This window comes from Hevea brasiliensis, chromosome 10 (assembly GCF_030052815.1).
Source record: "Hevea brasiliensis isolate MT/VB/25A 57/8 chromosome 10, ASM3005281v1, whole genome shotgun sequence".
Lineage (NCBI taxonomy): Eukaryota > Viridiplantae > Streptophyta > Magnoliopsida > Malpighiales > Euphorbiaceae > Hevea > Hevea brasiliensis.
Window position 1 is genome coordinate 30,465,589 of NC_079502.1, and position 27,993 is coordinate 30,493,581.

At 34.4% G+C, this 27,993-nt stretch overlaps 1 protein-coding gene and 1 pseudogene across 2 annotated transcripts; one reads left to right on the forward strand and one right to left on the reverse strand.

Annotated features, from left to right (window-relative positions):
* The first annotated feature begins 9,441 nt into the window (after positions 1-9,441).
* LOC110648490 (uncharacterized) lies at positions 9,442-11,351 on the forward strand (annotated as a pseudogene).
* A 1,424-nt stretch (positions 11,352-12,775) lies between these two features.
* On the reverse strand, positions 12,776-18,358 carry LOC110648499 (65-kDa microtubule-associated protein 3). 2 transcript variants are annotated; one of them, XM_021802759.2, is made up of 13 exons: positions 18,125-18,358; positions 17,625-17,713; positions 17,319-17,525; positions 16,264-16,503; positions 15,976-16,185; positions 15,740-15,895; positions 15,469-15,628; positions 15,229-15,380; positions 15,057-15,144; positions 14,671-14,744; positions 14,465-14,539; positions 14,020-14,311; positions 12,776-13,383 (listed from the first exon to the last, which is right to left on the reverse strand). In XM_021802759.2, the coding sequence occupies exons 2-13, from the start codon at positions 17,694-17,696 to the stop codon at positions 13,028-13,030; spliced, it is 2,082 nt and encodes a 693-aa protein (XP_021658451.2). In that variant the 5' UTR covers positions 17,697-17,713; positions 18,125-18,358; the 3' UTR covers positions 12,776-13,027. The 2 variants fall into 2 exon arrangements, with proteins under 2 accessions (XP_021658451.2, XP_021658445.2); XM_021802753.2 differs by having other exon boundaries at positions 12,776-13,503; positions 18,125-18,353.
* Positions 18,359-27,993: the final 9,635 nt, after the last annotated feature.

Consider the following 27,993-nt stretch of genomic DNA (forward strand, 5'->3'; position numbering starts at 1 on the left):
GCAACTTCAGAGGAAAAATCAGCTATCACAGATGGCAAATATGGCGCAGAGGATTCTACAAGATCTTCCTCCGAGAAAACTGTTTGGTATCCGCAGAGGATTTTGCACGCTTTCCCAAAGTCGTGCATCTCTAAAGCCTACCAGTTCCCTATCATCTGCGATCACGAGTCGAGTAAATCCACTACATGCCTTGTGTCTTCCTCATCCAAATGGGTTATTGATTACGTGCAATGCATCACATGACAGGTAATTCTAGTCTTCTATCTGCTTTTCAGTCTAATCTCACTTCCTCTACTATTACTTTAGCTGATGGTTCTACTTCTTGTGTCATGGGTTCAAGAACTGCGAACCCGACTTTGCCAATTTCTTTGTCATCTATTTTGTGTCTACCAAAATTCTCTTTTAATCTACTTTCTGTTAGTAAACTTACTCATACCTTAAATTGTTCTGTTTTCTTTTTTCCTAATCAGTGTTTGTTTCGGGATCTTACGACGAAACAGATTATTGGTAGAGGACGTGAGTCAGGTGGTCTCTACATTCTGGAAAATTATATACCGCGGTCGCTTATTTGCTCAAGTACCTTAACACCTCTTGAAGCTCATTGTAGATTGGGCCATCCTTCTTTGTCTACCATGAAGAAGCCGTGTCCTCGCCAGTCTTTATCGAGACTAGAATGTGAGTCGTGTCGCTTGCAAAACATCATCGTTTGCCTTCGTGTCTAGAGTCAATAAATGGGCTTCATCCCCTTTGAGTTAGCTCATTCGATGTTTGGGGTCCTTGTTCTTACTTCTAAACTGGATTTCGTTATTTTGTTACTTTTGTTGATGATTACTCGTATTACTGGTTATATTTAATGAAGAATCGTTCGAGTTGTTTTCTATCTTTTGTGCCTTTTGTAATGAAATCAAAACTCAATTTAATATTTCATGCGCATATTAAGAAGTGACAATGCTAAAGAATATTTTTCAGACAATTTCAGTCTTATATGACACAAAATGGCATTCTTCATCACTCTTCTGTGTGGATACCCCATCCCAAAATGGCGTGGCGAAAGAAAAAATCGGCATCTTCTTGAGGTAACTCGTGCTCTTCTTTTCGGATGAAAGTTCCTAAACACTTTTGGGCGGATGCGCTTCTACGGCATGTTTTTGATCAATCGTATGCCTTCTTCCTTAATGGGGATATTCCTTATCCGCTTTGTTCCCTACAAAATCTTTGTTTCCGTTGAACCTCGTATTTTTGGTTGTACTTGTTTTGTACGTGATGTTCGTCATGAGTTACTAAATTGGATCCAAAGTCTCTCAAATGTGTCTTCCTTGGGTACTCCGGATCCAAAAAGGTACCGTTGTTTCTCTCCTACTCTTAATCGTTATCTTGTTTCTGCAGATGTCACATTTTTGAGTCCACTCCATTTTTTCTCAATCATCCGTGTATGAGAATCGGGGAGGAAGATGATATCTTAATATATCTTGTCCAACCAATGTCTAGTCCTCTCTCACACCCTATTTCTTCCGTCTCTAGACCTACTCGGCCTCCCGTTGTTCATGTTTATTCCAGAGATTGGAGATTCGACTGGATCCTCCACCACTACTTCGTTGGGAGATCCTGCACCTCACCGATCATGATTCCGATCTAGACTTACCCATTGCTCTTCAGAAAGATAAACGTTCATGTACTTACCCTATCTCTTCTTTTGTTTCTTATAATCAATTGTTTCTTGTTCTCGGTGTTTTGTTACTTCTTTAGACTCTATTCCCATCCCTAATATCATTGGTGAGGCCTTTGTCTCATCCCGGCCGTGTGTCTTTATGAAAGAGGAAATGGAGGCTTTAGATGCTAATGGTACATGGGAGCTGGTTTTGCCCACCGGGTAAGAAAGCTATTGGTTGCAAATGGGTATTTACAGTAAAGGTAAATCCTGATGGTTCTGTGGCTAGATTAAAAGCACGCCTTGTAGCAAAAGGATATGCTCAGACATATGGGGTTGATTACTCTGACACTTTTTCTCCTGTAGCTAAACTTACTTCTGTTCGCTTGTTTATCTCTTTAGCAGCTACATATGATTGGCCCCTGCACCAATTGGATATCAAGAATGCCTTCCTTCATGGTGATCTTCAGGAGGAGGTGTATATGGAGCAACCACCTGAGTTTGTTGCTCAGGGGGAGTTGGGTAAAGTTTGTAGGCTTCGGAAGTCTCTTTATGGCTTGAAACAAAGTCCTAGGGCCTGGTTTGGGAGATTCAGTGAAGCAGTACAGGAATTTGGTATGCAAAAGAGTAAGTGTGATCACTCAGTATTTTATAAGCAATCTGAGGCTGGTCTAATTCTCCTGGTAGTCTATGTGGATGACATTATCATCACTGGGAGTGACTCTGTAGGTATTTCATCTCTTAAAACCTTGGGATTATTAAAGTATTTTTTGGGTATTGAAGTTATGAGAAGTAAGAAGGGTATTTTCTTGTCTCAAAGAAAATATGTCCTTGATCTATTGACAGAGACAGGAAAATTAGGTGCTAAGCCTTGTTGTGCACCAATGACTCCAAATTTACAAATCAAGTAGGGATAGTGAGTTGTTTGAAGATCCAGAGATACAGAGATTGGTAGGAAAATTGAACTACCTTATCACACTCGTCCTGACATTGCTTATGCGGTTAGTGTGGTAAGTCAGTTTATGTCTTCCCCAACTGTTGCTCATTGAGAAGCCTTGGGACAAATCTTGTGCTATCTGAAGGGAGCTCCAGGAAGAGGTTTGTTATATGGTAATTATGGGCATTTAAATGTTGAATGTTTTTCAGATGCCGACTGGGCTGGATCTAAGGTTGATAGAAGGTCAACTCTTTGGATATTGCGCTTTTGTTGGAGGAAATTTGGTGTCTTGGAAAAGCAAGAAGCGAGTGTAGTTTCTCGATCTAGTGCTTTGAATCCGAATACTGAGCCATGGCACAATCGGTATGTGAGGTAATGTGGATATTTCAATTACTAGATGAGACAGTTTTAAGACCCCACTGCGAAATTGTGGTGTGATAATCAAGCTGCTCTCCATATTGCTTCTAATCCGGTATTTCATGAGCGGACCAAACATATTGAGATTGATTGTCACTTTGTTCGTGAAAAGATTCAACAACAGATCATCTCAACAGGACATATCAAAACTGGAGAGCAGTTAGGAGATATTTTCACAAAAGCTCTGAATGGAGCTAGGATTGACTACATTTGTAACAAGTTGGGCATGATTAACATCTATGCTCCAACTTGAGGGGGAGTGTTATGGAAAGTCAATCATTATATTATTTCTGTGTATATTTTGTATTCTGTATTCCTATTTAGAATTTCTTATTTAGGATTTCTTCCTAATTAGTATAACACAATTATAGGAATCAATTGTATATAAATACCCATGTACAGATTAATTGAAATATATGAGAATCATCTCTTTCTACAAAACTCAATGAAAATGCCTGATGAATGGAGGAAGAGTATTTTAGTACCTATTTTTAAAAATAAGGGAGACATACAGAGTTGCTCAAACTATAGGGGAATTAAACTCATGAGCCATACTATGAAGTTGTGGGAGAGAGTGGTGGAGCATCGACTACGTCATGATACTTCTATCTCTCTCAATCAATTTGGTTTCATGCCCGGTCGTTCAACTATGGAAGCGATCTTTCTCATTAGAAGCTTGATGGAGAAATATAGAGATGTGAAGAAAGATCTACACATTGTTTTTATTGATTTGGAGAAGGCTTATGATAGTGTTCCAAGAGAGGTCTTATGGAATGTGTTAGAACAAAAGAGGGTATCTATTAGGTACATACAAGTATTGAAAGATATGTATGAAGGAGCAACTACTATTGTGCACACAGTGGGAGGGGACACAAGAGATTTTCCGATCTTAATTGGATTACACCAAGGATCAGCCATAAGCCCTTACCTTTTTATATTAGTTTTAGATGAACTGATGAAACATATACAAGAGAGTATTCCTTGGTGTATGATGTTTGCGGATGATATTATTTTGATAGATGAGACACGAGAAGGAGTCAATAGAAAGCTAAAACTTTGGAGAAATACTCTAGAGTCAAATGGTTTTAAGTTAAGTAGAACGAAGACAGAATACATGCATTGCAAGTTCAGTGAAGGCCAAACTGGTGATAGGGAAGGAGTTAGTTTGAATGGAGTGGTACTGTTACAAAGTAATCACTTTAAATATCTAAGCTCAGTCCTTCAAGTAGATGGGGGATGTGAGGAGGATGTTAGTCATAGGATTAAAGCCGGATGGTTGAAGTGGAGACGTGCCACGAGAGTTTTATGTGATCGTAAGATTCCCAATAAATTGAAAGGAAAATTTTACCGTACAGCCATACGACCGGCTATATTATATGGTAGTGAGTGTTGGGCACTGAAAGAGTCGTATGCATCTAAGATAAGAGTTGCAGAGATGAGAATGTTAAGGTGGATGAGTGGCCATACTAGACTAGATAAAGTCCGTAATGAGAGTATTAGAGAAAAGGTAGGAGTGGTGCCAATTGAAGATAAGTTAAGAGAAGGGAGATTGAGGTGATTTGGTCATGTGAAGCGTAGACATACGGAGGCTCCAGTTAGACAAGTAGAGCACATTAGGTTAGAGGATAGAAAGAAAAAAAGGGGTAGACCTAAATTGACTTGGAGGAGAGTAGTACAACATGATTTAGAAGCATTACACATTTCTGAGGATTTAACCCAAAATCGTTCAGAGTGGAAAAAGCAAATCCATATAGCAGACCCCAAATTTTTGGGATAAAGGCTTAGTTGAGTTGAATTGAGTTTAATGTTGTGCACCACTGAGACATTGTCTCAACGATAGCTTTTTATTGCTGTCGCAGGTAGACAGACCGACAGGGCAGCAGACTAGACTGCTAGTACATCCAGCAAGAGATTATCGGGTATATTGAGTATACTACATTTTGCATTTTGCACTGCAATGTATGACCACTGTATATATATGTTGTTTTTGGTTTTGAGCAGTTGTAAATTAAAATTGTACATTGAAGTTGTAAAGTAAATTATGAGATATTTTGACTTGTAAAATTTGTATTATATTTCTTTTATCTCATCCTTTGAAAATACTGAAAAATTGTTGTGGATTTGAGTTGAGAAAAATATTGTGCAATTTAACTGTTGGAGTTGAGATTGGGAAATATATTTGAAGTGCTTTTTACAGGTTTTCTGAAGAACTGTTTTATCCAAAATACAGATGGCACTCTGCCAAAATTTTTATAGAAATTACTAATAGTCCAAATGAGTTAGCTGTTTCACTTCAGTTCACAAAGGTTTTTAACACTTGTAAATAGTGCTCACCACTGTAAAAGAAGTAAGAAAAGTTTTTAAAATCCCTTGTAGTGTATTTAATGGGTTATCAGTAGACGGAGTTGGTAATTCATTAGGTATACTACGGGATCATGTTATGCCTTACAGAGGGGTAGGGTGTGACATGTCCCATTTCCTGCATTGTTCTCTGTTGCATTTGATCATCGCCATGAAATTAGGTGAGAGATTTTTGGCTGATAATGTGAATGAATTTCTTGATTACTCGGTGTGTGTGAGTGTTTTTTGGCTTTCTTTTCCCCAGTTAATTGAAATGTTCTTCATGGCTAATAATATTAGAAATTCAGAATCTTTGAAATTATATATAATAATAGCTTTATTTGCTTAAAAGTGTGTTATCTATTGATTATGATTTCAATTAGATATTTTATTTATCTTTTCTGGCCCAAGCATTTTTTTTTATGATGAATAATGCGGCTATGACAACCATGCTTTGTGGTAGAGATCTAACTCTGTGAAGTGCAATATAACAATTTGGATTTGCAAAATTGGCACAATTTCATCTATGGTCATTAAAATTATCAGTTCCTCTAAATTTTATTGTCCACTAAATTTCAACTTATAAGTTTTGATTGTTTCCATAAGGTCATTATTGCCAAATTTTTTATATGGTAATCAAGTAAAATTTTCTAATATACTTCTACCATTAAAAATAGGCTATTTCTTAGTTAACACATCAAAATTTGGCTAAAATCTCAACAAAAATTTGTCAATAGGGACCTTGTCCTTTAGCTTTTGTTAGGCTTGATGATGGAGTATAGAATCTGATTCTTGTTGCCAATGTTTGGTTGATGATCAGCTATTGCTGCCTCAGTAATTTTCTTTGTGTATATCTAGTTGTTTGCAATGAGCATTTTTCTAAATTAAATTAAATTTTTTTCCCTTTTTGTCTTCTTTGATATTAAGTTGATGACATTATAGCATTCTGATGATTTCAATGCAAACTGATATATGATAACATATGCTGTAATTTTAGTACTCCCATTGTGGGATGTGTATATGCTGAGCAATGCTGGCCACCATGGTTTTCTTCCTTCTTTTAGCATTTTGGTTTGAGGAAGTATTGCATGATTTTAGACATCTGCTTAGCTCATTTACCGAAAGGTCTCTTTCTTTTGATTGGCATTTCAATGAATTTCAGATCCATAATCTGCAAAGGTTTTGTTAAGGGGATGTTTTTTTTTGTGTTTGAATAAGCATCAGATTTTGCATCAGGCCTCTAGCATAATTGATCCATTAATTTAACAATTAATGTGATTTAGGTTGTCAAGTAATTGTACAAATTCCACAGGCGAAGTTTGAATGTAAGTATTAGGAAGATAGTGATGCAGTGCTAAGTAAAAAGGAAGTATTTGAAGTCCCACTTAGTTTAAGATTTCTATTATAATTTGGATTCTTTAATTCCTATTTAGTTTTGGCTCGTTATTCCTAGTTTATTCAGGATCTAATATATTATTCCTAATTAGTTTAAGTCTTTTAAATTATTTCTTTATTAGATTTGGATTTATAATTATATAAATACTCATTATATTCTTATATGTACAAGTTTTCAGATTTATTTTAATGAAATTTTCTTCTTAATAAAACTGGTTTGTGTTATTTTCTTCTTAGATTCTGAATTGAATATTGTGTTTCTTAAAATCTTGTATTAGATCTTATTTATTCTCAAGGGTTTGATCATGTGTCGATAATTTTCCGTACATGCTGCGTCAATAAGATCATAATCTATTTAGATTCACTTATCTAATCGTGAACACTATTATTTACATCATTTTGTTTATGATGATACACATATTTGTGCTGTGTTTAAGTGGATATTTGGACTTTTTGTTAGGAACACTTCATCTAAGGGTTTGAAGTTTAATCGTAGCTGTGCCTGTGCTTATATTTATTAATGGAAATCAAATGCAGAAACTTTTGTCAGTTTGTGGTAGTTCAAAGTTATAGCATAAAATACTGAAAGGTTTAACATTTTCACCCTTTGATGAGTTTAGATAATTCATGTGATTGTTTGCAATGTAATGGAGGTATGTTCACCTATTGACATTCTTAATTTCCAGATCTTTGACCAAGCCTTGGTTGAAACCCTTTACTAATATAATGGATTTGGCATGGAGATGTAGATAATCAACCCAGAATTAAATTTGATGTTCTTAAGTGTGATTGTTTTGTCTCATCTTTTTTTGTTAAAAAGTATAAAAATTCCTTAAATTTGATGCTTTTCAACTTATTGCATTGATTGGACAATAATTCATCAATAAATAAACAAACCATGTGCTTATAACCCTCTTACTTTTCTCTCCAGCTGCTAGAGCCTTTGTATCTTCACCTTTTTGCTTTTTCACAAATGGTCTGCTAAAAAAAAATTGCATTTCTGACTGTAGTTCTGAAATTGATAGTGGTCTATAGTAATGAGATTGCCCATGTGTTCAAGTGTCATACATAATAATAATCCAATTTTATGTTTATAACTCCTCTATATCGATATATATTGTGCTCCTCCCTTGCTGCATTATTCTGGATGGTTGAATTTCAAGCCAACTGTCTTGAATTTTATTTATTGGTTAAAAAGGTAAAAAAAGTTTATTAAGAAAGAAACATTAGCAGTTTCGAAACTTCAGAAAAAATATGATGGGTTGCCTCAGACTTGTAAGAAAGTGGCTGACTCAAGGGGAGCATTGCTAAATCCAAAGACATTTATTTGATTGCTATCGCAGCAGTGATGAATGACTGTGCTACCATTAAAGTGTCATAGTTTTACTTCATATAGAATATTAATTTAGGTATATGGCTGTAGTTGTTAACCATGCTGTCCATAATTTGTTTTAGGCCTCTCTTACTTCAAGTACCTATTTTGCTGTCAATTTTCTGATTTACATGAAGGGGCATATGCAGTTTGTTATTAGAAGCAAAGATCTTGCTTTTGGACTTATTGTCTTTCTGCCATTTTGTTTTGCAGTAAATATTTTCCTCTTTCATAAACTACTATTTATATTTTCCTCTTTCATAAACTACTATTTACCATATGACAAAATAAGGTAAACTACATTTTAGCCACTGAGGTTTGATAAAACCTACAACTTAGTCCTTGTGCTTTCAAAACCAAGCAATTTAGTCCCTAAGGTTGCAAAACCTACAATTTAGCCCTTTCAATTTTCCATTCAATTTACCATTAATTATATAAAAAATGACTAAAATAACATTAAATTAAGGGAATATTTTGTTTATAAAGTTTCAATCAAGGGACTATTTTGTTTATAACACAAAAATTTAGGGACTAAATCATTTTTGTTAGAAAATATAGAGTTAAGGACATTTTGGTCATTGGTAATTAGACAGAAAATTGGATGGAGGGGCTAAATTGTAGGTTTTGCCAAATCTCAGGAATTAAATTGCTTGGTTTTGAAAATACAAGGATTGCTTGGTTTTGAAAATACAAGGACTAAGTAATAGGTTTTGTCAAATATCAAGGACTAAACTGCAATTTACCCAAAATTTACCATCAATTTCCCACTGTTCTAATGCATTCTCTCTCTCTCCAGCATAGCTTGCCATGCTATCAAATTTCACAAATGGGATTATTATGGCTCAGGGTTTTCACAAAATGATTTGGAGGACTTATATCATGGACAGAGTTTGGATGGAATTTTCAGGAAGTCTAGCTCTGGTTTGTAATAGTGATTAGTCTTTTAATTTTTCTTTACCCCTTTTACATTTCCTTTAGAAGGTACTTTGTTCTCTATTATACATCTGTCTATTTTCTGCTACTTGTTAAAGTTCACAGTTAATATGAAATGGATTTCTGTTGGATGCTGTTATCTCTACCCATAGCGTATCTAGCGTTTCTGCTTCAAGCAAGTTCATTCCTACTTCTAGAAGAGTGCTCAAGGCACTAAAAGACTATGGAAGGAAACTTGCCAACCTAGAGTTATTTAAACAGAGTCTTGAGGATTGGGTTTTGGAAAATTTTCATGAAGATACAATCAGTGACCAATCTTTCACATCTCCCTTCTCAATTGATGAATTGCGCAAGCTTGATTTAGCATTGGAAGGGGTGCTGTTTCAGCAACTATTCCGTATGCCATGCTCACCATATGCTTCTGATGATTCAAAAGAAGATGAATATTTTGCAATAGAAGATTTTCTTCATGCTGTTGTTAATGGTCTATGGCGTACATTTTGGCACAAAAGTCGGCCACTGCCATTCATTTTATCTTGTCCCTTTCGTCCTGGATCAAAGTTTTACACTGTACAGAAGGCAATATCAAGGGGAAGGCTTGAAGAGCTTTGTGGTTTAGCTTTGATATCAAAAATTGGGACTAATCCACAAGTTCATCGGGGTCAAGTGGTGGAGCTTTCCTCATTTAGACCAGATATACTGTCCGGTAATGAGTTAAAATTATCTACCAGCTACATATGTGAAGCCCTCTTCTATGGCATTCATATACTAATTGCTAGGAGTTTGAGCAAGCTCAACACAAGTGACAGTGATTCTGTTTTTCTTTTGGTTTTTTATTCTAAATTTGCTAGTGTGGTGAAGCTTGGAGGTGATCTTAGTACACTTGAATTGAAGTCAACTAATCTATACCAATCTGTTACTGAATGGATCAAACGTCATGCCGAAGTTAGAGTTTCCCCTGTTGACCAGGTGTGGAATAAGTTAGGCAATGCAAATTGGTGGAACATAGGAACTCTGCAAGTACTTCTGGCAACTTTCTATTCCATTTTCCAATGGAATGGACCACCAAGAAAATCAATTGCTTCATTGGTCTTAGATTATAGTCTACGTATTCAGAAGCGTAGGACAGAATGCTTCCTTAGTCAAGGTAAAACTGCCTCGGTACATTTCCAACAGATGGGACATCAAGGAGAGGTAGTACAATTTAACCAAAGTGATGATCCTTCTAGAAAGCAATCATTGTGTTTGAAGCTTAGGCAGGGTGAAGTATTGCTGCTGGAGGACCAGCAGCAGGGCCATAAGAGTTTTCAAATTCAGAATTCTTTAGTCGGAGGGAACTATTTTCTCTATAGTGCTGTTTCTCTGGATCATCCGACAGAGTTATTGACTTTATATGTGGGTGCCCATCCTCATAGGCTAGAGCCATCTTGGGAAGGTATGAGTTTGTGGTACCAAGTACAGAGACAAACAAAAGTACTAAACATCTTGAAGCAGCGAGGAATTACAAGCAAATATTTGCCAGAAAAAATCGCCACTGGCCGAATTTTGCATCCTGGTCTATGTAAGAAGTAGAGCCCTGGGGATTGTTGTAATCATCCATGGTGTGGAACGCCAATACTTGTGACATCTCCAGTTGGGGAGCAACTCTCTTTAGTAGTTGCTCAGGATAACTCATTTTCTTCGGAGGAGGCAGTTCGCTACTGCCGAGACTGCCTAGTTGGAAATGTACTCCCTCGGGGTAAGAAACAGATTCTTTTATATGCCAATTTCCTGGGGACGAGCAGTTCTGGAAGACAGGGACAGCCCAGGAATAAATCTACAGTTCTCTTCATCGCACACACTTCAGCATGGGAAGTTTTGTCTTATTTATCTCCTCTATTTTGTCTGTGGAGGGCCTATGCAGCAACAGGATTCTATTGAATCTGCCTTGCAATGGAGAGAGAGAAGCTGGGCAAACCGTTCAATTCAACAGCAACTTGGTGAGGTTTCAGCTCTTTTAAAGGCGTTTGCTGATTATGTTGATAGCCTTTGTGGAACTCCATATCCAGTCGATTATGATGTTTGGCTAAAGAGGCTAAACAGGGCTGTGGATGGCTCAGCAGATAGAGGTAAAATGGTCCAACGATTAGCAATAATAAGGTTAGAGGATGTTGCTGAGTGTTCAGGAGCTTCTGGAGGTGGCATTTAGATATCATGCTGTACAAGGGTAATTTTCTGCTAAAAATTTCTTCTGCCAGCTTTTGTGATTCTGGCACATATATTTGAGATGGTGCAATGCAATGTATTATCATTTTTATTGTGTTCTTTTTTATTGCTTGTTTATGAAAATTTCCTTTCATTTGATATTAAGATGGATGTCTGATATTATGATGATAAGATAATAAATAACCACATCAATCAAAGAATGTGATAAGATTAATAATAGCCACATTCACTATGTAGTGTATGTAGCACACATTGAAGATAAAAATAACCGTCCATTTTGATGATTTGGTCATGTTCAACATAAAAAATTAAATGTTTAAGTATAAAATTTGATAAATTAGTAGTGAAAGAAGTAAGGAAGAAATAGATTTAAAATGATGCGGAGAAAAAATAATATCAAAAGTTTTACAAATTTTCAATATTGATAACATTGATGTGAAATTATTTTTGAGTTTGGTTTTTTAGATGATATTTTTAAAAGATAAAAATAAATTTATATAATTGATTTCAATTTGTTTAAAATTAAAATTTAATTATTATATAATGAATTAATTTCATCTAATTTAAAATTAAAATTTAATTGTTGTGTTGTTGTTACCCACTCTCTTTTAAAAAGCAATACAGATTGTCCTTTTTTTCATCTGCCAATACGGATGGTCCTTACAGAGGCTACAAGCCCTCTTTTATATAAAAGCAAGTCTGCATGTTTATTCTAAAAGCAAATCTACATCTTTTATTCTATGTGATAGGAAGCGTCACAGCTTTTTCTGATTAGTTTGCTCCGTATTTATAATGTTTAGGCGCTTAGAAATATTTATCAATGGAATATATTCAATAATAATATGAAAATAGCTAAAACAATAAATTGAAATTTGTAGAAGGTTAAATAAAATCGAACTAAAAATATTTATCAATGGAATATATTCAATAATGATATGAAAATAGCTAAAACAATAAATTGAAATTTGTAGAAGGTTAAATAAAATCGAACTAAACTGGTTCGCTTTATTGTTTTGAAATTTATCTTGAATTTCTTTTTTTTAAAAAAACTTATTTAAAATTCATTTTAGACTTAATTTCAATTATCGTTTCTATTTTTAATTCTAATTTTAGACTTAATAATAATTAATTAAAAAACTATTTGATTTAGTTCAATTGACTTTTCAGAAAATAGGACCAAATCAAATATTCTGAATTGTTTAAAATAAAAACTAGATCTTACCTATTTATCAAGAAAGTCAAATTAGAATTTTGAATTAAATCAGTTCAATTGATTTTTTTTTTTTCATTTAGAACTTAATTCTAGTCACTCCTACAAATGTATATATACTAATTGTTTAAAATATTCTGAATTGTTTAAAATATCATCACTTTCCTTTGGAAGTCGCAGAATCCTAATGACAAGATATTGATGAATGAAAGCATTAAAGGGTGAAATTCTAAGACGAAGAGGTGTAGAAATGTTTAATGCTTAATGTTTTCATTATTTTCCGGTCATCAGAATATTTCATACGATTTAAAAGGAAGGTTAAGAATAAAAGGAGGTTTTCCATTCAAATTTCAGCTAGCAAACAACACCGATGCAAAATTTAAAAATTGAACCTAACCTTCTGTCAGTGGGGTACATTTTTTAACAGTCAGTAGTAGTCCACGTTTAGTACTCGTAGACTATATACACAATGGTAAAAGCCAATTACAATTTGACTTATCCCATAACACCAACAAAATCAAACATGCAATAACAGTTACAATTCAAGTTCACCTAGAACTCAGCATCACATCAAACATGTATTGACTTGATATGAATTCTGGGAAGAACAAATCCAGCTCTTCTTTCCTCAAACGAATACTCAATTTCTTCAGGAAGCTCTTCTGCTGGAGAAGCACCACATGGAACTGGTGGAGGGGCTGGGGTCATAGCTGTCTGCATTGGAACAGATAATGTTGAAGGTGTTTTTGGCACAGGAATTGACATAAACTTAGGAGTCCTGTTCTCTTCATCTGCAACACAAGTTTTCAAAGGGGTAGTAATAGTCGTAGTAGTAGTGAAGGACTGTTCATTAGTTGCAAGTGTCTTCTTGATTGTCTCGGTATTTGCTGTGATCATATCTTCTAATATGTTGGCTTTTGATGATCCTGTGGAAGAAATAGGTGAGAATGGTTTCCGCAGCATTGGTGACTCTGGTTCATGGGCATTTACAGTACTGAAGGAATATTTTCTAGCAGCAAGACCAGCAATATCCGAACCTCTCCTACCTATGTAAACAGTCACAAGAAAATGACGAACAAATTAAACAAAGAACTTCGATAATGCCAAACAAACATCAGATACCCCATCTTATCAAAAATATCCACCCTTGCAACATTCATAATTTTCGTTTCATTTCCTTTTATCTAAAACCATCATTAGTCCATGTTATTGTAGTGCAAAAATACGATTTTTTAGAATTTTTATTGTTTTTAATAGAATGCGTGTTAAGTATATAAAGAAGTGTCATTTTTGAGCAAACATTATGGAACAAAGGAAAATTTAAAGAGAAAAAACCTACATCTTCAACAATCAACAAATTAGAATGTTGAAATGAAAAGAACCAGTTGGTGTTCTTTCCAGACTCTGAAGAAGAGTGTCGGGTTATTGCTCTGTTTCAATTATACCATCTTCCACAAAACACAAAAAGGAAATGATGAAGAAAAATGAAATACTTGGTGAAGATTTTGTGTGCTACCAACTCCTTGCGTGAATGTGTAACTTCACATTGTCAAAGAACTTACCAGCTGATAACACTGAAAAGCCATCATCCTGCCGCTGATTTAAAGGATCATATTGGTTCATTCGGTCAACTTTCTTCCCAGAACGTGAATGTGGTGTAGCTTTGTTGAAGTGAGTTAAATCAGGTTTGGGAGTTTGGAGCACTGCTCCTCCAAGAGAGAGTCTTCTGTTGCTTGCACCTCCAGTTGAAACTCTGGAAGCTTTTTTCACATTCTGCGTCTTTGAAGGGCTTGGTTTTGACCCATAAAGTGCCTCCTGCTCTGCTATCAGCTGTCCCTGCAATTTCTTTTGATCCTGTACCAGAGAAACAGCCAAGACCAGACAAAATTAGCACATAATGTGTACAAAAAATCCATGATACATGCTAAAGCAATAGAATCAGCCTATGGAATGCTGAATCGAAAGAGTTAGTAAGATGTATGATTCGAGTAAATGACAGGTGCATACCCGCTGCCTCCGCCTTTCTTCCTCTTTCTCCTGCCGTAATATGGTATACTCCTCAAGCATAGAAAGAAGGCGAATCTGTAAAATTTATTAGCAAGTGGTTCAGCTGAACTTTCTACACAATATAGACTTTACGAATAACTATTCCATTATCTTCTACTCCATGCCATTCACTAAACAAAACCAAGCCTAATAAGTACTAGACTTACACCATCATACAAAAACTCAATGCCTCTCTCCTTTTCCCATGCCATGGTTTTTGACGCCAATGCCTCCACCATACCTGAACCAACGTGTACAAAGCAACTTACTATGAGATGTGAACCAGACAATCTAAAATAATGTTCATGATAACTGTGTGTTGCCAGGTGTAGAAAGCTCTTTAGTAATCGCGTTAAAATAATCAAACCAATAAGGCCCAATTGTGTCTCCATATATCATGACAGAACAAATTAAATAGAAAAGCATCCCATTTACAATAGTTTATAGGATGAAATTTTTATAAATGAAGCCAAGTTTATGTGTCGAAAATAACATCTAGCAGATTTTATGACACTGCCAGATGAAGTCTGTCAACTGCAGGAAGGGCATATACCTGGAAGTTTATTAACCAAAGAACGAGCTTTTTCCGCACGCTTAAGAGTAAGATGAGTTCCTCTCCCAGCATTGTATCGGTTCTCATCCTGTACATTGCCACCAAGTCAAAATTAAGCAATAAAATTAAGAACTGAATAAGTAAATATATAAAGAAGTGATTTGGACTTAACCCTGTTATACTCCTCAAGCCAGCACTCCTCGTCACATGCACTCAACCATTTATCAATCTTTTCAAGGATTTCCTTCCTGCTAAAAGCTTCTTCCTTAACTTTAGCTATTTGAAGTTCAATCTGCTCAAGGACACTAGCAGGTTCCACATTTCCTGCAACAATATGAACAATAAATGATACAGTGCTACAAAGGATTAAAAGTTACATTAATACAATACCATCAAGATTCAAGACAAATACCAGACCCTATTGCTTCTATAACATATTCCATTTCTGTATCTGCTTCTGGAACCATATGCGTCTTTCTACAGATCTCTTCCAGCTCTGACCTCTTCTTCAGAACAAGATCTTTCATCTTGCTTGATTTCAACTCTTCCAACCTAGAGACTTCTGTCTCAACCTGCAATTAAATTCTTGTAAGATTAATATCTAAATTTTAATGAGAAGAGTGTTTAAAATAACAATAACACACACACACTCACACACATATTCTTAAACGTTTGCTACCCACATAATTGATGAAGTCCACAGATAGAGTGTTTGGTTCAGTGATTTCATGTTCTGAAGCTGCTATTTTACATGTAACACTCTGGAACATTTGCTGCTCTTCAATTGGAGTGTCCATCAAATTCCATAGCTCCAACATTGTAGTTGCAAGATCTTGGAGCTATCATAACTCAAAGCACAATGTTGATCAATAACAAAACTTCTTGCAAGAAAAGTAAACTAAAATTACACAAATATTACCTTCTGCATTCTTTGGATTTTGATCTCTCGCAACTTGAGAATTGCAGTAGCCAAATGCTGAATTGTATCAGTATTTATGTTCCTTGATCCTTCATTATCACCAAAACTTGAATGAATCTCACTAACAGTGTGCTTGAAATCCATACCAAGCACTAAGCAAAGTGAGTTTAAAGTATCTAGATACTCCTGAACCTGCATCAAGCGATCACTCTGCAAAAAGAAAGCAAAATATCAGCAATATTAAGAGGTAAAATTTAAAAGCACAGGAGAAAGGAAACAGTGTCATACCTTCTCTTTTTGAAGTGCATGCAGCTGTCTCTGCAACTCTTCCAGTTTTCTCAATGAAAGATCAGCTTCATCAACAAATATATGAACGGCAGATCCATATATCTCATTTGAGATCTTCTGTATTTCCTCCAAAACTTCTAGGAATTGACTTCTTCTATCTAATTTCCTCTTCCGCATCTCGTCAAGCTGTGGAAGAATCCTTTGCAGTTCTTCCTTCAAGCTTCCAGCATTTTGATCAGCCTGAAATAATAAAAACTTAGAGAAAGAGTGAGCCCAATCCTCAAACCTTTATAAGATGATGTTTTAAAAGAAACAGATCAGCAAGCTACTCTGACCAAAAGTAAACTTTTTTCTAAGAATTTATGCTATATATGTAAAAGGACTGTTAAGTAATTTGGACGAGGGGGTGGAGGATTCAAAGGGGAAAAAAAAAATTTCATGTCCAACCGTTTAAATTTTTTTGCATCAAATGGTTGGTCTTAATGATTTACAATGTCATGCGCTAACATTGTGTTTGTAACCAAGTGAAAATAAAATGTAGTTCATATACAAATAGATTTCACAAAAGGATTTATTTGCAAACGAATTTCATGTTTGAAATCTTATTATATATAATTCATTTAAATAAAGTGAAATCATTGTGAAAAATTACGGGACTCTATAGTAGAATTCATTTGCGAATTCCCATTTTTGATACAATTTGACATAAGTAAACCCAATTAAATTTAATTGAACATATAGATTTCTGAATGAAAATTTTTGAGGTTTCAAACATTTTAAGTTTGGATTTTCAAATGAATTCCGTAAAAATTTAAGGAATTCATTTGTTCCAATGCCTGTGTAAGTAACTTCTGATTAGTCTCATCGCACTATTACATAACTATAGTAATTCAATTATTTCAAAAATCAAATACAAGAAATTTGAAAATTAAAATTCTGCTTCACAATGCTTTGAATTGCCATGATAGAAAATTTAGTTGGGAATAAACCATATTAGTAACTCGTAACTACTAAAGGAGGAAAAGGGCTCAGTATTACTTCATTCTATTTCTCACCTGCCTAATATGTACAGGTCGCTCTCCCATAGCAGAACATATAGCGGCAAGTTCAGCTTCAGAATCAGCAATGGTTTGCCTTAACTGAGCTCTATTCCTGTTTGCCTGATCCACCTTTCTTCTGTATACTTCAAGACATTCTTGTTCAAGCTCCAGCAGCATTTTATCTCTATCAGTATCTGACTCCCCAACCTCATTCCAGATGACCTGATTTAATGATAGAATAGAAAAAGAAAAATAATAAAGTTCAGCAACTGTAGTAAGCAAAAGACCATATGGTATCTTTTATCTTAAAGTTCTATATACCTGCAACTCATAAAGAAGGGATCCACAGGTGGTTTCCACTTGCAGAAGCGGATCATTCTGAATACCAGACATGTCAATACAACTCGTGCCTGCCCAACAAAAGAAAAATGTTAACTCCACTGTTGCAGATCGACATTGACTAGATGTGAATCAACATTTAGTGAACAGCAAATCAAACAAGTAGACACATGGGTGCTGGTGCCTTTTTCCCGTGATGCAGAAAACATTTGATAAAAAAGAACAGGAAATATATTTTCTTTTTCCCTTTCAAATAGAGAGTGTCAATTTCTAATTCTGCTTGAATAACGACAAAATCCATAACCAAGAAAACAGAAAATTTTGAAGTTTAGTTTATGATGTCAAAGTTCCGAAAAACCAAATGAAATTAACTTGATTTGCTTTTTCTTGCGTTTTGCAACATTTTTCTCAGCAATCAAACATAAAACTAGCAAAAAAACGAAAAATGGAATAGAAATGTGAGTGGAAATCTGAGGACAAACCTGAACAGTAGAGGTTCAATGTAAATTTTCTCGAAAAAATTGAGCTTGTTCCCAGGAAAATGCGAGAAATAAGGTCTGAATTTGATGTCCAATTGTGTGTTTGTGAGAGAGAGAGAGAAACGCTTAAGGAAAAATGGACCGTTAGAACAGTGGGTGTTGAAGATTTTGCAATTCTGCTTCTTTTTAACGATGGTGGGTTTGGATTCCTTTGGAACCACAGATGATTTGAATTTCAAAATTCTAATCAGCCGACGGATGTAATCCTATGCGGCCACTTTACAAATTATATTAAATGTGGACGGTAGCTATTTTCAATCCAACGCTCCAGATTCTATGACATTATGATTGGATCTAGCAGTAATGACCAATAAAATAACGCCATATCAGCTTCACGGTGGGATGGAATGTGCGCAACCCACATTGTTTCGATTTGGACTGAGGATCCGTGCGCTTCCAGAGGCAAATGCACTTAGGTTTTTCTTCAAGGGTATTTTATTAATTTCCTTATTTTTATGAGAAATAGTCTCATTAACAAAATAAAATTCTTTAAAAAGTTGTTGTTAGTCAATCATAATTAAAATTATTAGTTCAAATTAAAGAGATTAAATTGTTACAAATATTAAAATTATAAAATTAAAATACTATAAAAAGTAAAATAAAATGTATTAAATTATTACGGTTTTCAACTAATTAATAATGAATTTTAATAGAATAAGTTTTTTATTAATAGAAATATATCTTATAGGCCAATTTGTTTCTTACAAAAAATATAAGGGTTAAGCTGTGATTTTTATCATATCATAAAGATTAAATTATAAATATATTTTTATGAGAGCATTTATTAACTGATACGCCTTGTAAAAGAAAAAGAGAAAAATGTTGAGTTTAGATCAACAGGGCAATTGACTAAGCAAAATAAACAAGTATGCTAAAATTGAACAAGTACAATTTAAGTAGAAAACAAGCAAAGACACGCCAAGTACAAAGGAATGAACTTCAGCAAAAAAAAAAAAAAAAAAAATCTTCTTTCTTTTTTTGTATTTTATGCTTAAGTTGCAATAAAAGTAGAAGAAAAGCAAAAGAAGAACCATTAGTAGTTTTTATGTTTTAGAGGTTGAAACAAAAATAAAAAGAAATAAAATAGAAGAAATGTAGTAAGTAGAAGAATAAATAGAAGAATGAAGTTCTTTGACAAGAAGAATCACCACAAACAAACTTATCTCCTAAAGGTAGACGCCACACTTGCTCCAAGCTAGGGGTAAGTGATAAGTCAAGTAATTTACCATGAACAATGTATGTTTGATAAGAATTTGGCAACACTTTATTATTGATCTCAAAAACTTTAAAAGAAATATTACATAAGTTGGCCTATTTATAGGCAAAGTTACATGAACTAAATAAGAAGAAAATAAGTTGTAACTCATTAGGAACTTATTAAAACTACTTAACAAGAAAGTACTTAGATTACATAATAGAAAAATAAAAGAAAGCTTCCATAATCATGCTAGTTGTGTAACACTCCTATAATTGGTAGTGTGTTCTACTGTTTCAGTGACCAGTGTCTGTCCGGACAGCTAAGATACTTAGAATTATACTTAAATATTAGTGAGAAAACATAAAATAATGAACTACAATAGAGGAAAATACAAGAAAAACAAAGGAAAAATAAAAGCAATGAAATGTGATTAAGTTAATCAAGCCAAAAACTGTAGCGATGGGTGACTACACCAGGAAGTTGCGGCGAGGACCTTTGACTAGCCCTAGACCGCGGGGAACCCAAGAAAATATTTTTGGGACCTAATTAAACATCTATTAAGGTATAAATGACATTAGAAATGTCAAAGAAAAATTAATAAATCAGTACAAAGAAAAACGAAAAAATCAAGAAATAAACAAAAATCGGTGTTACTAAAAAATCGAGAATACAAACCGAATAGGGGCATTTTGGTCAATTGACACCTAGAGTTACCTTTTGACCTCAATGTCCATTAAAAATGAGTGATAGCACACTTTGAAAATGTCATAAAAATTAAAAATGTGGTACATAAAATAAATGATAGAAGTTTGGGGCATAATTACAATTAAGGGAAATTTTGGATTATTAAACATTTAATCCACCTTAGTGGAGCACTATAGATTTGTATATTGATTAAGTGGAAAACATATCCCACTTCAGCCACTTCTTCTTCTTCATTTCATCTTCAAGCAGAATCCAATCCTCCCGAAAACTCCATGGATGACCAAAGCTTCAAGCTCTCATCCACCAAGATCAAGCCATGAAATCTTCAAGGTTCTTTCATTAAACTTTATCCTCATACCTTGGGCAGCATATTGGGAGCAAAAAGAAGGAGTTTTGTTAAGGTTTGACCAAGCTCCAAAAAGAGGTAAGGGTCCAATTCACTTCCTTTCTTAAGAAAACTTTATGTTTAGCTTGAGATGAGTTGATTGGTGATGAAAATTGATAGAATTGTTGAGTTATTGGACTGCCCAATTTTAGGCAGCCATGGGAGCCTATATTATTTGAGTATTCTGCCCAATTTACTTTGCTGGAATTGTGTTGAATAAATATAGAAGTTCCAAGAATGAATATTGAAGTATTGGGAGGAGGAGGATTGCTAAATTAGAAGTGCAAATTCTCTTATACAGGTTGTGATTGTTGGCAGTATATAAATTAGGTTATAAGTGTAAAGTTGTGACTCCAATTGGTATGAGGCCAATTGGAGGTAAAACTAGACTCAATATAGACCAACTTTCATGTAGAGAGCTTGTCCAAATTCTAACTAGAAGTGACCTAAAAGAATGACCAAATCCAGAATTACATGATATGAAAACCCAGAATTTTGACCATATGAACAGCAATCAGTATTTTGGCCATAACTCACTCAAAATAGGTCCAAATGACCTGAAATTTATACCATCGAAAGCTTAGACATAAAGCTACAACTCTTATGGAGACACTAAAGCCCAGACATGACTAGAACCAAGTCAAAATGCTTGCACAAGTTGGGTTACAAAAACTGGCCAAATTGACTTTGACCTAAAAATGACCTAAACTTTGCAATATAAGTGCAACTTGACCAGCATCAGTAAAATAACCATAACTTGGTCCATAGAACTCCAAATGATATGAAATCAGTCCCAAAACTTCAATAAGACATAGATCTACAATATTGGTAATTTGACCAAAACCCAAAAATCAAGGAAACTAGGTCAATTAACTTGATTAAGTTGGCACACTAAATCTGGAATTAGCACATTTGACCATAAAATCTAGAAAATTCAAATAAGCATATTTCCCACAAGAAGTGTCCAATTTAAATGAGCAATGCCAATCTGGAAAGCTAAGAAAGAGACCTAAAACATTGTTTTAGACAACTTCCTCAAATTATAAATGTATAAGGTCAGAATTTAAGTTCAAAGCCATTGACCTAATTGAGGACCATGCTAATATAGGACCTTTGAGTCCAAGTTAATAATTTGTCTATAAAGAATTCTATAATACTTGAAAAATGGTAAGCAAAATTTCTGGTTGTCCCTAAGACATAGGGCAACAATACTTACGCAGAATGCTGACCTCAATGTGATTACAAACAATCCAAATAAATAAGTAAATTCAGAACCGAAAATGCCTAAAAAGGAAACTAAAATTTAGATTTAACCTAGTTATGGTTAATTGACTATAACTTGAGCTATACAACTCCAAATGGAGTGATTCAAAAAGGAAATAAAAGAAGACACAATGAGAAACAATTTAATAAAGAGAAATCTATTAAATTTACACTGTAGCCTGGTCTAATAGACAGTAAACATTGGCCATGAAATCTAGAAAATGGCAATAAAATGCAATAAGCTTTAAAATGAAAATTTAACATATACCAACACTTAGATACTATAAAATGTAACAAATTGGGAACATTAAAATTAACTCACTTAGAGTGCATCAAAGGTCAACATTATAGGTTCACTAATGAAATGAATTGAAGGGAATAGTACTAAGAAAATTTAGATATTGGATTTTATTGTTAGAAACAAGTTAACTGAGTACTGAAACACTTTAAATTGTGTGTTTCGGTTGAAAAGGTTATTGAGAAGCATAAGGAACATTGAGTCAAGGCCTAGAGGTGACTCAGATCAGGTCTGTGCACAATACTTTTTATATTCACTGCTTTTACTAGAAACTTTATTTGGAGAAATGAGTTATAAATAATTTTTTTTATTGTTTTGGCTTTGAGAATTTTATTTGAGAATTATTGTGTTGCCTACTTTGTAAATGGAAAATTTGAGATAAAATGTGTTTAGTGGTATCAGAGCAAAGTAGGGACGGCAATACGTAACGCCTACGATTCCTGGGAACTCTCACGCATGAACTGTGGCGAAGCATGACTCTCTACCCAGGAGCTTGCAGGGACGGCAATACGTAACGACTGCAAGTACTCTGATAGGGTCACTATATTCCTCCTCCATTTATGGGGTGAGTATGACTATATTCCTCCCTCTTTGACTTGCCAGCCTGAGGTGAGTATGGATGAGTTCTCATTAGCTAGCTAGCCACCTCCCTCATTGATTTCGATTAGTGGGGTGAGTTTGCCTTGTCGTGATGTACAACCCGGCATGTTCGAAAAAGTTTGTGTCATGACCTAAGTTGTGTTATTGATTGGCAACACTGTGTTATTCAATTGTTTGATCAAATTTGTGTTATATAAGCTTTGAAAATTGTGAATTATTTGAATTGTAAATTGTCAATAAAAATTTTATATACTGCATTTTAAATTGTTATTGTGAACCACTGAGTAAATTTTACTCAGCGATAGCTTTTTCATTGCTGTCGCAGGTAGACAGACAGACAGAGCAGCAGAGTAGGTTGCTTGTGCTACACTTTGGGATTTTGCTAGGTATATTGAGTATACCACCTTTTTGTAATTTTTGTTATAATGTATGTGCACTGTATGTATATATTGTACTTGGTCTTGAGCAGTTGTAAACTAAAGTTATAAATTATTTTGGCCTGTAAAAATGTTGTACTATAATTTTCTTATCTCAGCTTTGAAATAATTAGTCATTTTGTATTCTATTTTTGAATCTACTGAAAGTAATGTTGAATTGAGTTTGACTTATGTTTGAGAAAATTGATTTGTGTTGAGCCATATTAGAGTTTGGGACTGAAACAAATATATTGGAAGTGTTTACTACAGGTTTTTGAAGAACTATTTTTCTCCAAATACGGACGGCACTTTGCCGAAATTTTTACAGAAATTATTGATACTTCAAACTTGTTATTTGATTTCACTTCAGTTAAAAAAAAAATTTTAAAATCTGTCAAAAGTGCTCACCATTGTAAAAAGAAATAAGAAAAGGTTTAAAATCCCTTGTAGTGTATTTAATGGGTTATCAGTAGACGAAGTTTGGTAATTCATTAGGTATACAATGGGATCATGTTATGCCTTACGGAGGGGTAAGGTGTGACATGTTTTAGTGGTATCAGAACAAGTTTTTAAATTTTGTTTTGACCTATAATTTGAATATTTTTCCTTCATAGTACAACTGCTCAATGTCATGGTTTGATACGTACAGTACATTACATCATAAATATGATCTAATAGAGAGAAATCTCCTTGTGTTGGTTGTATAAGAAATAGAAAATCCTGTGAAAAGATATGGAAGAGAAGAATAAGACAATAGAATAGTCTATAACGGTGGAAGTACAAGGTGAGGCCCCAGCCCCTCAGAGAGTCGGAAGTCTGACTTTATCAGTCCCACCTGTACAAATTACTGCACAAATGGCTCAGCAAATGGCCACTTTCTTTTAACAAATGGCTGATAATCTGTCAGCCCAAGTACAAATCCAACCCCACAAGGGTAACGTGAAATAAAAAAGGGGGAGAAACCTATGAGTCAGAGCTCGAATAGTCATTTGTGAAATAGATACAAGACACAAAAGAACAATTTCTTTTTAGGAAATGAGGCCAAACAGCGGTCATAAACTGTCCAAAGTGATATGCAAAGTTAAAATCCCGAAATTGAACCTAAAGAAAGGTTTTTGAAAAACATTATTAGCTTATCCTTACTAAGTCACTATATACTAAATTTCTTGAAACAGGTATGTGGGACCTACTTTCCCACTTTACATTGACATGGGAATTTCGTTATCACTACATGCTAAATCACATGAAATAGTGATGTAAAACCCACCTTTTCCACAATACATGGACATGAAGATTTTGTTAGACAATTAATAATGCTTAATTACTCAAAGTAAACCTAGGCTTATGTATATTATATGGATCGATTGGTATACCAATTAGGGATTATAGATAATAGTACTGCCTACATGAAAAGTCATGGATTGACAATATATGGTTGATATGATTTTAAAAGACAATGAATATCGGTATCAGGGGGCTTGCAGGGATGGTGATACGTAACGTCTACAAAGTGCTCTGATAGGTACCACCCAAGGGCTTGCAGGGACGGTGATACGTAACGCTTGTAGGTGCTTTGATAGGTACCCTTAATTGCCACCAAAGACAGAGAAGGGGCTTGCGGGGATAGTGATACGTAATGCCTGCAAGTGCTTTGATAGGTTACATGGGCATAAATATAAGTAATGAGTTTTAAATTTAAATAATTATATGAAGAGACCACTGATATGACTTTAAAAGACAGAGAAGGAAATAAGTGTACAGATAAGATGTTAGAAAACCTAGTCCATGAGGTTATAACGTAGTGACTATGTAATGTTCTCGATGTTTGTATTGTAAGCTACAGATTACAGTACTGAATGGGATTATTGTGTAGAGCTATGTGCTTCCTTGTGGTACAATAAAATAAGAATATTTGTAAGTAATCTATAAATTGATACAGTTACGCCTGAATAGAGTACTATTACAGAAATAAATGTGAAAATTTTAGTCAGAAATTTAAAATTTTAGAACTAGCCTATTGAAAGACTACACTTGTAAGGTAGCTGGAGTCAGTGACTCGGCTACATTAATGTGAACTAGCTGTACCATAGTAATTGCTATAAGTTTAGAGATATCAGTACAACTTATCATCCTCAGACAGATGGACACTCGAAACAAGTAATTCAAGTAAATTTTGAAACTTACTGAATTTCTGTAAACAATGAAATGAAATGATAATAATAACCTGTAATATGTAATAAGCCCTCGAGAATATACTGAGAACTTGTGTCATTGAATCCGAGGGGAGATGGGACAGATACCTCCCACTAATAGAATTTGTATACAATAATAAGTGTCAAGCTAGCATACAAACGGCACCCTATGAAACACTGTAAGGGAAAAAGTGCAGAACACCAGTACGTTGAACTAAGTTGGGTAAAGTTATCTACACATTGATATAGAGTCTTATAATTATTTTGATATTTTTGTCAGAAAAGAATGATTTAGGTATTTGAAAATATATTTAGAAGTTGTAGTGCTATTCCCTTTGGAAGCAAGAATAGATACCTTCCATTGATGGAGTTTGTGTATAGTGATATTTATTAAATAAGCATGAAGATACCAAGGTATAAGGTCTTGTATGAGATAAATGCAGAATACCTAAACAAAGGGTAATTTAACAGAGCTGGAATTGGTAAAAGAGATTGAAGGACCAATAAGGATTCTAGTATGAGAAACCAGAGAACTAATGAATAATAGACTTTCATGAGTAGAAATAATAAAGGCAAAAGAAAACATTGATGGGAAAGTGAATAGAATTATGAGATAACGATAAGCACAGTTGTTTAAATCCGATGAATTTCGAAGATGAAATTCCTTTTTAGAGAGGAAGAATTGTAACACCCCTATATTCAGTAGTGCGTTCTACTGTTCCGGTGACCAGTGTCTGTCCGGACAGTTAGAATGCTTAGAATTATACTTAAATGTTAGTGAGGAGACATAAAATAATGAAATACAATAGAGGAAAATACAAGAAAAATAAAGGAAAAATAAGAGCAATGAAAAGTGATTAAGTTAAACGAGCCAAAAACCGTAGCGATGGGTGACCACACCAGAAAGTTGCGGTGAGGACCGTTGATTAGCCCTGGATCATGGGAAACCCAGGAAAATATTTTTGGGACCTAATTAAACATCTATTGAGGTATAAATGATATTAGAAATGTCAAAGAAAAATTAATAAATCAGTACAAAGAAAAATGAAAAAATCAAGAAACAAATAAAAATTGGTGTTACTAAAAAATCAGGAATACAAACCGAATAGGGGCATTTTGATCAATTGAAACCTAGAGTTGCCTTTTGACCTCAATGTCCATTAAAAATGAGTGATACCACACTTTGAAAATGTCATAAAAATTAAAAATGTGGTACATAAAATAAATGATGGAAGTTTGGGGCATAATTAAAATTAAGGGAAATTTTGGAAATTTTGGATTATTAAACATTTAATCCACCTTAGTGGAGCACTATAGATTTGTATATTGATTAAGTGGATAGCATATCCTAATTCAGCCACTTCTTCTTCTTCATTTCATCTTCAAGCAGAATCCAATCCTCCCAAAAACTCCATGGATGGCCAAAGCTTCAAGCTCTCATCCACCAAGATCAAGCCATGAAATCTTCAAGGTTCTTTCATTAAACTTTATCCTCGTACCTTGGGCAGTATATTGGGAGCAAAAAGAAGGAGTTTTGTTAACGTTTGACTAAGCTCCAAAAAGAGGTAAAGGTCCAATTCACTTCCTTTCTTAAGAAAACTTTATGTTTAGCTTGAGATGAGTTGATTGGTGATGAAAATTGATAGAATTGTTGAGTTATTGGACTGCCCAATTTTAGGAAGCCATGGGAGCTTATATTATTTGAGTATTCTGCCCAATTTACTTTTTTGGAATTGTGTTGAATAAATATAGAAGTGCTAAGAATGAATATTAAAGTATTGGGAGGAGGAGGATTGCCAAATTGGAAGTGTAAATTCTCTTATGCAGGTTGTCATTGTTGGTAGTGTATAAATTAGGTTATAAGTGTAAAGTTGTGACTCCAATTGGTATGAGGCCAATTGGAGGTAAAACTAGACTCAATATAGACCAACTTTTATGTAGAGAGCTTGTCCAAATTCTACCTAGAAGTAACCTAAAAGAATGACCAAATCCGGAATTGCATGACATGAAAACCCAGAATTTTGACCATAAGAACAACAGTCAGTATTTTGGCCATAACTCACTCAAAACAGGTCCAAATGACCTGAAATTTATACCATAGAAAGCTTAGATATAGAGCTACAACTCTTATGAAGACACCAAAGCCCAGAAATGACCAGAACCAAGTCAAAATGCTTGCACAAGTTGGGTTACAAAAACTGGCCGAATTTACTTTGACCTAAAACTGACCTAAACTTTGTAATATAAGTGCAACTTAACCAGCATCAGTAAAATGACCATAACTTGGTCCATAGAACTCCAAATGACATGAAATCAGTCCCCAAATTTCAATAAGACATAGATATATAATATTGGTAATTTGACTAAAACCCAAAAATCAATGGAACTAGGTCAATTAACTTGATTAATTTGGCACACTAAATCTGGAATTAGCACATTTGACCATAAAATCTAGAGAATTCAAATAAGCATATCTCCCACCAGAAGTGTACAATTTAAATGAGCCATGCCAATCTGGAAAGCTAAGAAAAAAACCTAAAACATCGTTTTAGAAAAATTCCTCAAATTATAAATGTATAAGGTCAGAATTTAAGGTCAAAGCCATTGACCTAATTAAGGACCATGCCAATATAGAACCTTTGAGTCTAAGTTAACAATTTGTCTATAAAGAATTCTATAAGACTTGAAAAATGGTAAGCAAAATTTTTGGTTGTCCCTCAGACATAGGGCAACAATACTTATAAAGAATGCTAGA